Source organism: Corylus avellana, chromosome ca3 (genome assembly GCF_901000735.1).
Source record: "Corylus avellana chromosome ca3, CavTom2PMs-1.0".
In the NCBI taxonomy this organism is placed as follows: domain Eukaryota; kingdom Viridiplantae; phylum Streptophyta; class Magnoliopsida; order Fagales; family Betulaceae; genus Corylus; species Corylus avellana.
Genome location: NC_081543.1, coordinates 18,035,765 through 18,049,853, shown reverse-complemented (window position 1 = coordinate 18,049,853; position 14,089 = coordinate 18,035,765). Strand labels below are relative to the sequence as shown.

General features: G+C 36.8%; 1 protein-coding gene across 3 annotated transcripts; it reads left to right on the top strand.

Moving 5' to 3' along the window:
• Window positions 1-2,340: 2,340 nt before the first annotated feature.
• On the top strand, window positions 2,341-14,007 carry LOC132173869 (E3 ubiquitin-protein ligase DA2L-like). Of its 3 annotated transcripts, XM_059585528.1 has the most exons (11): window positions 2,341-2,725; window positions 2,845-2,970; window positions 4,627-4,829; window positions 5,107-5,158; window positions 5,240-5,285; window positions 5,359-5,440; window positions 5,553-5,697; window positions 5,793-5,913; window positions 10,529-10,595; window positions 12,324-12,383; window positions 13,074-14,007. In XM_059585528.1, the coding sequence occupies exons 3-11, from the start codon at window positions 4,638-4,640 to the stop codon at window positions 13,611-13,613; spliced, it is 1,305 nt and encodes a 434-aa protein (XP_059441511.1). In that variant the 5' UTR covers window positions 2,341-2,725; window positions 2,845-2,970; window positions 4,627-4,637; the 3' UTR covers window positions 13,614-14,007. The 3 variants fall into 3 exon arrangements, with proteins under 3 accessions (XP_059441511.1, XP_059441512.1, XP_059441513.1); XM_059585529.1 differs by lacking the exon at window positions 2,845-2,970; XM_059585530.1 differs by lacking the exon at window positions 12,324-12,383 and having other exon boundaries at window positions 2,343-2,725.
• The last annotated feature ends 82 nt before the right edge of the window (window positions 14,008-14,089 follow it).

The following is a 14,089-nucleotide window of genomic DNA, read 5'->3' as shown; positions in this document are numbered from 1 at the left end:
TAGTGACTTCCGCTTTAAGAGACGTGGTTTCCAGCTAATTGAGCTATCCCTTGAGGACCCTTACGGTTTCTTCTTATGCTCATTGTATTAACATTTTTTTTTTCATAAGATGAAAAAAAGGAAATTTGAAACCAAGTAAGACTTGTTCTTCTGAATGAGATCATGCTTGTACAAAGTTTAGTTAAAAGGTAGTATGGTTAGGTTTTCATTAGGCAAGGAGCTTCTCTACAAGGATAGAACACATAAGAAATTGGGTGAACCTAACGCCCTTCAGATACCCATTTGTTTACATAAACAAACGAAATCAACCCCGAAACAAAGCAAATTATGTGGTTATTTTATATTATGCAGGACCCTTGAATAGTATATATATGGATAAATCTTATTATATAATGAACATTACACTATTTATTTATCTTATACTAAAAAATCTAAAATTTTGTTCAACAAATTTAACCATATGATATTGTCGTCCAACTCATGTATAATCTCGACAGAGGCAGCCATTTTATGGGCCACGCCACTTTCTTTAGAAAACAAAAATAATAATAATTGATGCCCACCCAAACTCATGGAGCGTAAAGGCACCACCCTTCACAATTTTGATAAGAAAATGTGCTCATTGTAATTGGCTTATCAAAAAGAGTTCTGAATTCTTTAAGATAATTTATAAGTGGTTAGATAAATATTAGAGCATGTGTTTGATTTATGCAATACAAATCTTTATGTTTGATCAGTGTAAATTACGTTGGATCTCACTAATGTTTTGTCGGGGGCTGGATAGAGTTATGATTCAACCGAACTTAATGGAGCACCTTGCGTTCCTACCGTTTAAACCCATTTTGTTATTTGTTTCCAGGAACATGTACTATTATGGTTGTCTCTTCTACCTTTTTTTTAATTAGAAAAAAAAGGGAAAAAAATGTTCACAACTTTTTGATAATCTCATATTTTGATAAGATGAAATGATTCCAAATAATAATGAATATATGAACAACATTAATTTCTTTTTCTTTTTTCTAAAATAAAAAGAAAAGAAAAGAAAAACTATGGGCATAGGGTTTCATTTTTTTCTACCTTGTTTGCACTAGGATTTTCTATTAACTTTCGATTTTCTTTTTTCTTCTTCTCTACGTGAATATATATAAGAAAACAAATCATGCAAAGAGGCGAAAAAAAGAAGGAAAAAAAAAAAAAAACTCATGCAAAGAGGCCTTCTCTAAACAATTTTAACACAGTTTATTCTAATCTTTACAAAATTTTAGCTGCTAGTAAGAACTTATAACGAGCATACATATGTATGTTTGTTAATTTGTTTGGGAATTGGGATGGTAATTTTTTTATTTATTTTTTAAAATTTAAAAATGGCATAAATGTAGGAATTCTTTTTGTACTTTTAAGGTTTTGAGTTGGTTGATACTATTTTTAACAAACATTAATACGTGTTTTTGGCATTATGTTGATAGGACAAAAATTTCTTAAAATCTTAGTTGTAGGAAAATTTTTCTAATTCAGTCTATAAAGTATCATGTATCTCTTAGAGCATTCTCAATGGAAGAGCTAAATATTACTTTTATCTAAAATAACTCTTTAAATGTTTAAAAAACCTCCTACATTGGATTAGCCAAAATAAAATGTAAAATAGATATTTGATTAGGAGAGCTAAAAAAAAAGATAAATGTAGTAGCACTTTTCAAGGGAGCTATTTTATTTTTCATTGTTTCTCTTACCTATTTTCTCTTTTTCCCAAATATTTTTCTACTTTTTCTCTGCATATTCTATTTTTTCTAAAACTTTTCTCATTTTTCCTCTCACATGTTCTTTTTTTCCCAAAACTTTTATTGCTTTTAATAATATTTTAATAGAATAGATAGAAATATAACTAATCGGATGTAGAGACATTTAAAAATGGCTTAGCTAAACTAGATAAAAGTGAATTTTGAAAAGTCATTTTATATAAAAATATGGCTCATCTATTGAAAATGCTCTTAATATGTAAAAAATACATATTTTTAAAATAGTATTAATAAAGAAAAATTTGTACTTCTCACATGCTCAAAGACACATAGCAATTTTAGAGATTGAGAGAAATTTCTGTTCATATTGATATGATTTATCAAATTAAAGAACTGATATAATTTTTCTATAAATTTTGTACCGATATTTCTAAAAGTGTCATTGTGTTTCTTTTATTTATTTATTTTTTTAATAAATGTTATCAGGAAAAGATTAAAAAAAAAAAAAAAAAAGGTTTTCCACGTACTAAATGATGCCAGTTTTAGAGACCGTTAGATTGAAAAATTATAGAAAGATAAAACGTTGGGAAGAAGACGCGGGTGAGCAGCGCGTGGAGAGAGGAAGCGGTGGGGCTTCCATGAAAAGTTTTGGTTGCGGATGGATGATTCTTTCCTCGTCTACTACTCCACCGTCCGTGCCTTGCTTCCTTACATCACCACATTTCCAAAAGTCTCCGTCGGATAGACCGCACAGAAGCCGATACACGAAGAAACGAACACACAAATTTATACATATATCTAAAAGCACAAATACGGCTATTAAATCATTATTATAATTCCCTCTCTCTCTCTCTCTCTCTCTTTCTCTCTCCTTAAATTGCCGGAGAAGGTTCTGTTCCTGTTCTTCTTGCCACATCTCTACCGCAGAGAGACTCTCTCTGTCTCTGTCTCTGTCTCTCTCTCTCTCTCTTGAGTCGCGCTTTCTCGAGGTTCGTTTGCAATCTGAATTCCACTCCGTTTTTTTTTTTTTTTTTTTGTGTGTCCTCGGGATTTTGATTTTCAGCACTTGTTTATTTTGTTGCTCATATTTCTGTGATTATGATTCTAGGCTTCTAGCGGTGCTTTCTCGGCAACGAGATGAAGCGGTTTGAAGCTTAGAGTGCGTTATATCGTAGGAATCATAGCCAATTGCGCCTGAGAGTTTTTGTAATTCGGAAAATTAGGGTTTTTCGAGGTTCGTTTTCTAGGCTCAATTTCTTATCTGCTTGTTTATTTAGTGTTTGAACTGCTTGATTTTCGTTCTGGAAGAATTCGGTGATGCAGTTACTTGTTTACGCTCAATTTCGTTGCTCTTGTTTCTGTTTTTCTGATCCTTTAGCGATGTTTTTCGGCAGCTATTTGTAGCGAATTGGAGGTTGTAGGATAGGAATGATAGCCAATTGGAGTGTCTTGTAATTCAGAGATTATGGTTATTGATATTGCTGTTTGTGCTTTATTCTAGTGTTCGTCCGCGCAATTTTTTTGTATTATGCAGGATTTGCTTTATATGCTGATTCTATGTATATTTCTGTTCACTTAATTGAATTCTGCGCATTGTATTTTATGCATCAATTGCTTTATTTGCTGGTACTGTTTGTTTCTTTTTCTTTTTTAACTCAATTTTTTGGATCAAGTCAGGCTTTATGCTCAATTTTTGTTTCTAATATGATTATTGTACCAAATTGCAGGCAATTGAGCTGAATATGGAGAAATTAGCAATTTTTATGTTCTCTAATAGTATTTGTTGCTCTTGTTTCTATTTGTACTTTTCTATCAATGTTTCTTACCAGTGATTTGAAGTTGGGAGACATTTAGTGTGGAAATTATTGCAAATTGAACCTGAGAGAGTTCTAATTCAGGATTTGTGGTTATCCACGAGTAGGTGAAAGCATGCTATATGGTTTTCAAAAAGGAAGCAGGCTTTCCCATGGAGGAGTATCTAGCAAAACTAAAGCATCTCCTAGGGTTGCTTTTCTATGTGTACTCAAGCTTGGGATAAACATCTAACAATGGACAATCTTAGGAAAGGGAATATAGTGCCTGTGTGGTGGTGTTGTATCTGCAAGAGCAGTGAAGAATTAGTAAATCATCTTCTCCTTCATTGTTACGCTGGTTGAGATTTACTTTAAGTCATCTTTTCTCTCTTTGGAGTGACATGGCGTATGCCTAAGTATGTGGGTTGAGCTATTGGTTTGTTGGAATGGTAGGTTCTACTTGTGTAGGATCGGTATGATTAGGATGGTATTCCACCTGTTTTATGTTGTGTTTCATGGACAGAGAGGTATTCTCATAGTTTTGAGGATCAGGAGATTTCTATGCTGGGTTTAAGTTGATGTGTCCGAGATTTTTATACGATTGGATTGCCACAACTGATTATTTAATGCTCACATCTTTGATCTCTTAAATTTTAGAACATAGGTTCCATTTTCTCCTTTCTCTCAATACATCCCGTGTGCTAGGGTTGCGATCCTTTTTGCACTTTTCTTAATGAACTTGTACTTTACAAAAGGAAAAAAAAAAAAACTGAGGTCATCAATAGGGTCGCATGTGTTATACCCTGGTATTATAATATATGCATTTGGTAACTTATAAATTGCTTGTGTGTTTTTACTGGTTTTGTTGCTAAAGCTTCATAATAAAGAATTCAGGTGTAACGTTGAGTTTTTGCTTTCCTTTTTTTGTCTCTAATATGATCACTGCAGTGTTATACAAAAACAAATTGATACAGAATTTTGTGAAATCTGGAGCTTTTATCATTTTTAGTAGTCTATTGGAATTATGTTTCTTCTTTGGTTTCTTTGGATAATTTGTTCAACTTTTCAGATTATTGCTTTTGATTTGTGATTTATAGGACTGTTGGGGATGGGTAATAAGCTTGGGAGGAGAAGACAAGTGGTAGATGAGAAGTACACCAGACCGCAAGGACTGTACAATCATAAGGATGTAGATCATAAGAAGCTTCGGAAGCTAATACTAGAATCTAAGCTTGCTCCATGCTTTCCTGGAGACGAAGAATGCAGTTGCGATCATGAAGAGTGTCCTATTTGCTTTCTGGTTAGAAAATTAAAGTTTAATGTCTCTATGCTCTAGTTTTGCAGACTATGTAAATAGTTGTTTTTCAGATGGCTTTTTGGGATCCGGGAAACAGAAAACTTAAGATTTCACTAATTTTTTATTTGGATCTATAAGTGATTGCTCCAAAAATCCATAGCCGCTAAATGTATTTATTCATTTTCTGTTCTTTAATTAGTGTTATTTACTTTTGGTATGCACTGGAGTTCTATATGTTACTTTTCTAATTATCCTTTCGCTTTTCTTTTTCCTCGATTAGTATTATCCGAGTCTTAACCGGTCACGATGTTGCTTGAAAAGCATCTGCACAGGTGATTATTCAGCAATTGTCACAAATGATAAGTGCAGTTACTAGAATATGCATGTGATTTGACTTGTCTTCTTTGAATCAGAGTGTTTTCTACAGATGAAAGTTCCCAATTCAACTCGTCCTACACAGTATCCTTCATAATCAATAAATGCCTCTTTCTGTTTCAGTTCCTATTCTATTGTATTACTTAACAGTTGTGAGGTGTCCTTTCTGCAAAACTGCAAATTATGCTGTGGAGTATCGAGGTGTGAAAACGAAGGAAGAAAAGGGCTTGGAGCAGATTGTAAGACTTGATTTGCACCACTCAACTTCATTATACTTTGGTTTTATTCCTCTGGTATTGTTGCTTACAGAATTGGTTTTGAATGTCACTTGTATGATTTGAAACTATGAAGGAAGAGCAACGCGTTATAGAAGCAAAAATTAGGATCCAGCAGCAGGAACTTCAGGATGAAGAAGAGAGAATGCTGAAAAGGCAAGAAGTTAGCTGTTCAAGTGCAAATATGGCACCTGTGGAGGTTGAATATTGCTCAGTAGCAGGTATCTTTTCGACTCTTTGCTCTGTATGTATCTTAAGGTTCAATATATTGTGATTAGATAATTAGTATGTTTATTTTCTTTTCCATTCTTTGCAGTTCCATCTTCTAGGTCTCCTGTTGAAAGTGAGGAAATTGTTGCTTCTTTGGACTCATCTCCTTCCCCAATGATTAGAGCACCTCCACTCCCGCCCCCACCGCCACTTCCTAGGACAAACCGGTATGCAGTGTTCTTGGTTGGAACAATGTCACATTCTGTGTTTGTATGGTATTTGCTTTCCTTATATTGTTCTTCTAATTAATAAATAAATAATTAAATGAATATGTCAATGAAAAAAAATAGAGAGGGGAATTTGACACTGCCTAGTGCAAAAAAATGTCTGAAATAACACTATTTCCTTCCCCATGATTCAAAATAGTTGACTGTTCTTGTTATTATGATTTAATAATGTTTCATAGTTTTAGACAGTCGTATCAAGTGTCCTTGTCAGAGAATGATAGTTTTTTTAAGATCTAATGTACTTGCATCTGGATACAAATGAAAGATTGTTGTGTATGAGAATAGTGATCAAGTGGGGGCGGTCTGCATGCGTATGGATTTCAATTGGAGGTTGAAAGAGATGGTGTAAGGGCTGGAAAGGTGTCCTATTAGTGGAAATAAATGAGAGCCGAGAAGTGATAAAACTGTGGCATAATATGATGCCATTAGAAAGTCTATGCTTTCTGGGAAAACAAGTAATAGCATGTTTGGCAGCATACTAGTTCACATCTTTTTTAAGGAAAATTTGAAAAAGATGAGTTTAGAGGTGTCAATTGTCGCTGCCGATACATTTTATTCTTAGTTGTAACTGGTAGAACACTTGTATGACTTGAAAAGTACAAGCTGATGTTCCCATAGGACTGATCCCTTAGAAATTCGTCTCAATGAGGAGCCTTATGGTTGACTTTGAATAGCTGAAGTGAAAACTTATGCTTTTTCTTAAATGGAAGACTTCAGATTGTGTAACAAGTTTAATAAGACTACCTCTCTTGTTGGGTTTTTTGGGTTGGGTCTTCTTGGGTTTTGTCTTTGGGTTTTAAGTTGGGCTGTCTATGTATACTTTCTTGTGCAGTTAAAGGCGCATTGCGCTTTTTTTGATATATACAATATTACTTATAAAAAAAAAAAGATAAGACTACCTCTGCAATGATTTGCTTGTTTCTCAGATTGCGTGATCTGTAATCTGGTGGTAGACTTTAAAGAACAGTGATGCATAAGTTTCATCTTGTTTTTTCCCTTTTTACTGTGTTATATCATGCATAATGGAATGCAACCTAATAGGATATATGTTTTTGGGCAAAAGGGGCAATGACTGTAACATCATGATTACCTACCTGAATACAACAACAAATGTGTCCTTATAAATGTGATCTCATTTTATGTTTGATATTTGGGGTTTTCTGAACAGTAGGACTTGCCACTAAGTAATGAAAATACAAACTAGCTGTGAAGTTACTTTAAACTAGAAGTTTCAAATAAATAGGGACTTGAAATACAAAGCACTACCTTGCATATTTTAGTTGTAAAAAGAGGACGTTGAAGGAGTTTAAGTCCTCTTTATTTTATACTTTTTATATTTGGGCAGCTGCGTTTGTAGATTCCTCGGTGCATAGTTTTCATGATTTTCTTGTTTTTTTTTTCTTCTTCTAGCTAGGTAATTTTATTAAATACTTTTTGTGTACTTAGGTTGCACTTTTCGCTTTTAATGATATTTGAACTATATATATATATAAAGGCTTTACATAAACAGCTTTCTCTCTCTCTAGAAATCTCCTAGATCTATCTATTTCCTTTCTAGCGGAGGCGCGTTTCCGCTAGACTCTAGTTTGGTATCCTGGGATGCATTTGCTTTGGATAGAATGGAGCAAAGATTTGTTGTGGAAGCTAAAGCGTTCTCCTTTTTGGTGAAAGCAGGCAAGCCAGAGTTGCGCTTGGAAGAAAAGAGAAAAGGGTTTGCTGGCTCCTTTTCTCTCGGCCTCTAGTGCTCTGATTGGCTGGCGGATATGGTGGAGGAGGCGCTGAAGTCTCAAGGGACAAAGGTCTTTGCCAAATTGTTTCGGGAGGATGAGATGATTTTGAAGATCCATAAGGGCTGCTACAAGGCCGGTTGGTTCTTAGTGGCTGAGGTCTTTGCTAAGGGTGGTCGGAAAGGGATGATTTGGCTCCCTAAGGGCCGTGAAGGTTGGGGTTGGCGCCGCTTTGTGGATGAGTTGCGAAAATTTTTGGTGGTTCTCGCAGCTAAGACGAAGGGTTTCGGGGTATTCTGACTGTTTCTTCTAATCGGACCTATGTGGTTATGCTTTCCAAGGATTTTGGTGGTGTGAAGCCAGGTGGTGATCAGATTTCGACGGGGAGCTGTTCTGAGTTGGTTAAGGGTGGTGAGGGGACTCGGGGGGGCAGCGATTCAGTGATGAAGTTGATTAGGGCTTTGCGCTCGTGGGAGGCGTATCTGGAAAATCTTAGGGTTGACGTGGTGAGGGGACACAGGGGGGCGGCAATTCAGCGACGAAGTTGATTAGGGCTTTGCGTCGTGGGAGGCGTATCTGGAACATCTTAGGGCTGACGTGGTTTGGGTTCTCTCTATCGGGCTGGGCTTTAAGCCCAAGTCATGGTTTAAGGGATCTAGGGTCCCTAGCTGTCGGAAGAAGTTTCGTGAGAAGCTTGGGTCAATCCTGGACCGGGTTTGTTCTAGGATGGGCCTGGCCCGAGGCCCAAACTTCTTGTTGGGTTTAGACTGAGAGTGGGACGCAAGTCCGCTTTTGGGCCTTGTGTGACGCCTTGATTTGGGTCTTCGATTTCTGGTGCGGATCTTGGGTCTGCCTTGTCGGCGGTGCTTGTTTCTCCCCTACCGAGGAATAATCCGGTGACTCCTTTGGTCACCGACGCAGTGACTCTTACTTCAGACTCTGGGTCAATGTTGGATCACTCCGTTGAGTTTACTAAGGCTTCAATGGTTTCTTCGGCGAGCTCCACGAGCATGGCGACTGCGGACCCAAGTCAGGGTCTGGAGCTTTCTGATTCGTCGAGGGCGCTTGCTGGGGCAATTCCTTCCCCAGAGCATGTTTTCGATCAGCCTTCTTGGAAGATTTAGAATTCTCCATCTTCGTGGATGGCTTTTTTGCATGACATGGGTTCTTGTCACATCAGAGGTGAGGCTGGTACCAGAGGTGATGCGGTCAAAGTTGGGCTGGATGGGTTTGTTTCGGATTCCAGTTCGCAGAGGTCTAACAGTACAACTGGGCTGTGCTCCACTGACATATATGTGGTTAACGGTCTGACCAAATCCCAAAAAATGGCAGATTGAGTGGATGAGGGAAAAGTTATAGGATAGTGATGAGTTAGAGGACGAAGATCATTTGGGGCTTTTAATGAACATGGAAGAGGATTTTCGGTGGGAAAATAAGGTGGCTCGCGAGGAGGGGCGGTTGGAGGGCGATGAGGAGGAGGATCGAAAGGTAGCGTGGCTGAATGAGGTGAAAGAGGATCTTAGTATAACGATCGGGTGGCCTGGGACTAAGGGCAAGACTATTACGTTGTAGTGCCTTGGTCTAGGTGTTCTTGTGGGGTTGCTTGTGGGCTAGTTTGGTTTTGTAATTTGGGGGAGCTTTGTGTGAGCAGGGGTAGTTTCGGAAGTGCCCTGGTCTCTTCAGGTTCTTGGATTTTTTTGTTTGGGTTTTTTTGTGGGCTTTCGCTGGTTTCCTTTGTATACTCTTTGTGTACTTAGCGATGCTTCCGCTTTTTGATATATAGAACAATTACTTATCAAAAAAACTATTTTAGATGTAAAAAATCTATGGAAGTATGGAAGGAGAAAAAGATTTACTTGAACCAGTAGTAAGGCTTGGATTCAAATTGTCAATTGAGCATAATAAGCCACTCATCAAGATAAGTACTTCTAAGGCAGGTAAATTTTCTGGTCATTTTTATTGATAAAAAATGCTTATTTTCAGAAGAGATTCTAAGACTCTTAATGACTTTAATATGATACGTGCTGAAGACTGTGGAGTAGCCAGGATCCCTTCCCTTGTGTAGTTGAACCTTTGAGTGACCTCTCCATTTAAAGGGAAATCACTACCACTTGGCTATTAAACCTTGGTGTTATTTTATTTCAAGTGTTTGAATGAGTTTAATTATTGCTGTGGTCTTCAATATAGTTCTTAGAGGGACGGAAGAGATAGATTACTGTGGATGTGAAGTGATGGGGGTTGAATGATATTTGGGTTTTGATTGATTAATAGCGAAGTTATGCCTCAATGGATGGATTGCTGAGCCCATAAATAGTATATGAATTTCTTTGTCGGATGTTTTGTAATTGTTTAATTGTTTAAAGAACATTGTATATGATGTGATCCTGTTAGAAATAAAATGAAAGAAGTGAAATTCAAACATGTTATCTAGAATGGGGATTTGACATTTACCTTTGTTGGTTTTGACCCCATATGCAATTATGCTTGTTGCGCCCAATGCTGTATAAAATCTCTGATAAAAAGTTGCATTTAAGGTACTTTTGAATATTAGTTGGCACTTCTAGAATCAAGTGAACATGAGTGCATGTGTGTTACATGCTTGGTGTGATTATTACAAGTTTTAGTTTCATTTTGCTGCACAGTAATTTGATTTTTTAGGCATGGTTTTATGGATATGCCACATCATAATTTGTTGTTTAGCTTGTTTATTTGAGACTGCCAAATCTGCATACAGTGGTACTGGTTTATTTAATGTTGCGAATTCTTATTTTTGGATGAATAATTTTCATGGCATCTTTTAATTTATGTTTCAAATAATGGAATTGCAGGGACGATGATTTTGACGTGGATCTTGAGGACATAATGGTCATGGAAGCAATTTGGCTTTCCATTCAGGTAGATTAATTAACTCATGATTTATATTTGAAAGAATTTTGGCTTAATTTTTTTTTAATTAAGTAAATAATATGTTAATGTAAAAAGAGACAACCAAGTGCACAGGATATGAACAAGAGAGTCCCTTAAAAGGATTACATTAGTAAAATCAGAAAGCCAAGAAAATCAAGGAAATAATTGGAATCTGTTTCAATCTTGTGCTCTGAGAGATATGGAAACCTATTCTTTAGTAACTGTTTGTATGGAGAGTGCGGTACAAATGGAAATGCTGTTTGGTTTTGGACTATTTGAGTGTTCTTATTTTAAGATAAATAAGAAAAATTTAGTTCTTCTACAAGGACCTGGTAATTGCTGCAATTTTCAATTGGCTCTAAGAATTGATTTCTTGCACATGATACTATTGAGAAGTTCATGTACAATAAAAAATTATGATCTGTGACTTTGACTTGAGGTTTTTCTGTTTCGTTTGTGTCAATGTGTTGCAATTGTACTTGTGTCTTATGTGTTTCATTAAAGAGTTATTGCCTCTTAACTTTGTGAAGTGCCCTCGTGCAGAATGGTCTATGCACAACCAGAATGGGGGGTAGACAATTTGGCATTACATTTTGGATCAGCTGTTAGTTTTTCCTTGGTAAATTGCTGAGTTTATGGTCAAGTGGAATAGGCTTCCGAGTAATGTGGTCTCTGCAAAAAGTTTGTTGGATGATTGTGATTAAGACAATTGTGGCCTGCCATAAAAGAAAAATAAATAATGAAAGCCATTCGTGAGGTGTTTGTTACCCAAAGCTGTTGGCTTTTATTCGAAGTTTATCCCTCTGCAAAGGATGCTAGATTTTGGTGGGGACATGTCTCTACACAAGCAGAATATGATTTTTAAATCATGTGGCATAAATTTTTTGATCTTGTTACATATGCTAGATTCAGTTCTTGAATGATCTCAGCCATCAATATAAACCGAGTGTTCCCCCCATTCTTGTTGCATATAAGGATGCCTATAAAAAAGAAAAAAAAAAAGAAAAGCATTCGCTGTGGTAGATTGATGCGGTTGGAAACTGGTGATTATACATGGGATTCCTAAAATACCTTGAGGTGCTCTTTCTGTGTTGGAGGGTGGTTTTTACAACTACAAAATAATCGCATATGTATAACATACAGTACATATCTTAACAAATACATTGATCCAAGGTCTAGCACTTTGAACTCTTCAAAAAATAAAATTCATCAAATTTTATGTCCTATTTTTTTCTCTTTCCTTTTTTGGCGAAACTAGAACTCCATTTTACCACATTTTACCTGTTACTATTCCAGTGTAAAAGATGTACACCTTTCCATTTTTTGGTGGTCGCCTTATGCTTTTTAATGATATTTCGATTACTTATAAGAAAAAAATGTTTTGGTGGTTTGATGAATGTGTTCAAGTACTTTTAGGTTCTAAGGGTGATGCTTTTGTTAGTTGTCTTTTTCTGTAATTGTGACTTTTAAATTTGATAGGTAACATTTTCTGGCAGACAACACAAGAACTTAAATCAATATAAATCATGTATCAAGTAATTATTGAAATTATGACGCCATCTTACCCTGTGGCAGCCAGCATTCAGTTTGTGCATTCAACCACTTATTTAATAATTGGTGAACCGCTGATTTTAAAAGCTGGATATTGTTGTTTTATTTTCTTGACTTATTAGACCATGCAAACTTGGGGTTTTGACCTTTTTTCTTGTGAGTCAGGAATATGCTCGCCCAAAGTTTCTGCATGTGAGACACAAACATGCTTTGTGTTTCTATGAGGTGCCCTTCTATGTATTGTCTAATTGGTCCCTTTATTCTTTTTGACAATTAGTAATAGTTTGATGTTTATGCTTTCTTGCTTCAGTCTAATCTTCTTATCAGTGAGTTTGACTGGCTTTTCCATTCGTGGAGTGAGCATATTTAGTGCTGAATGAAAACTTAATATTTCTATCTTGAGGGTTGGGTTAGCTTGGGAGCCAAGAAGAGTAGTAAACCTTTATCCTTGTTAGAAAGGGTTGAGCGGTAGTCTTCTGAGTGGAGCAGTGTGGAAGATGCTTCTGTCCTATCTTTTGTGGTGTCTTTAGTAGGAAAGAAATGACATAAGTTTTGAAGACCGTGAGAGGACAATGGTGAAACTAAAGTCTTCCTTATTCAAAATTTTATACCACTGGACAACTGCTTTAGATCTTAATTTGCTTAGTTTTCAAGATTTTCTTGACTTGTTTTCTCTTTCTAGCTAGGTGTTTCTCTTGTATACTCTATGTGTACTTGAGATGTGTCTTTTGTGCTTTTCAATCATATTTCGATTACTTATAAAAAATATATGTTCTTCTGAGTGGAAGCCATTGTATTTACTTTTGAACTGATATTTCTCTTAATTTTAAGTTGGTAATTTGACTTTTGTAGTGTTTCTCATTTACTCAAGCTGGTCCATAATTCTTTTGAATTTTGCTGAAATGATTTTTGCAGGAGAACAGCAGACAAAGAAATCCGGTGTATAGTGATGTTCTTTCTGAGCAATATGCCCTTGATCACAATGCCTCACCTGCCATGGGTCCACCAGCTGGATCATCCTCTTCCCCATCTGGTGGTCTTGCTTGTGCCATAGCGGCCCTTGCAGAGCGTCAGCAAATCCCCGACAGAAATATTTCAGCTCCTCAAGCTGGCAGGTTTTACAACAGGGTGGATGGAGATATCGAAAATTACCCACCTGCAGATAGAGCCACTGAGTCATCAACTGATGGTAGGATGACAATGGCAAAGGATGACAGAGAATGTTACGGGGACCGTGGATCAGATGTGGCTGAAGCCGGCACCAGCTACGCGAGCTCTGATGGCACAGAAGACGCTGCTGCATTGCCACTGCCGGATGAAATCGATGACAGCCTTCAAAATGTCCCAGAGCCCATTATTCCCGAGAGTTTCGAGGAACAGATGATGCTGGCTATGGCGGTTTCTTTAGCCGAAGCTCGAGCTATTGCTAGCGGACCTGGCGTTTCCTGGCAGTAGTAATAGGTGTAGCTACTAGTGATAGTGTTTCTGTTACAGATAGCGCTGGCCATGGCTGTTTAGCTAGCTGAGTCTTGATCGAGTGCCCATGCCCAAGGAGCTGCATGAAACTTGCTCGGGGTTCAAGGTAGTGATGATTCTCTTCCCCCCTTTACTCTTTTATCTTTCTATATGCAGATGTGAATGGAAAATGGATTCTTCTAGGGAATGCATGTTGGCTTATGCTATTAAAGTGATTCATATACCCCTCCTTTTTGGGTCTTGTATTTTTCCTGTTAGCCGACATTGACAATCGGAGAAACTGGAGAATTAGGACCCTGGTGGGAATTGATTTGCATGTTAAAAAGATTCTAAAGAGGATCAACGCTATAAAGATATACAGCCACCTTATTCATATTTCTGGTGTATCTAACAAGAATCTTAACAGTTTGGTCGCCCCGGGTAAAATTGCAGTACTGGAATTATATGGAGTGTAA

Bases quoted from the DNA above. Each gene is read 5' to 3' on its own strand.
- LOC132173869 (XM_059585529.1), top strand. From the start codon at position 4,638: ATGGGTAATAAGCTTGGGAGGAGAAGACAAGTGGTAGATGAGAAGTAC. The intron at 4,830-5,106 runs GTTAGAAAATTA...TTCCTCGATTAG, and splicing joins AGTGTCCTATTTGCTTTCTG to TATTATCCGAGTCTTAACCG. The intron at 5,441-5,552 runs GTAAGACTTGAT...GAAACTATGAAG, and splicing joins AAAAGGGCTTGGAGCAGATT to GAAGAGCAACGCGTTATAGA.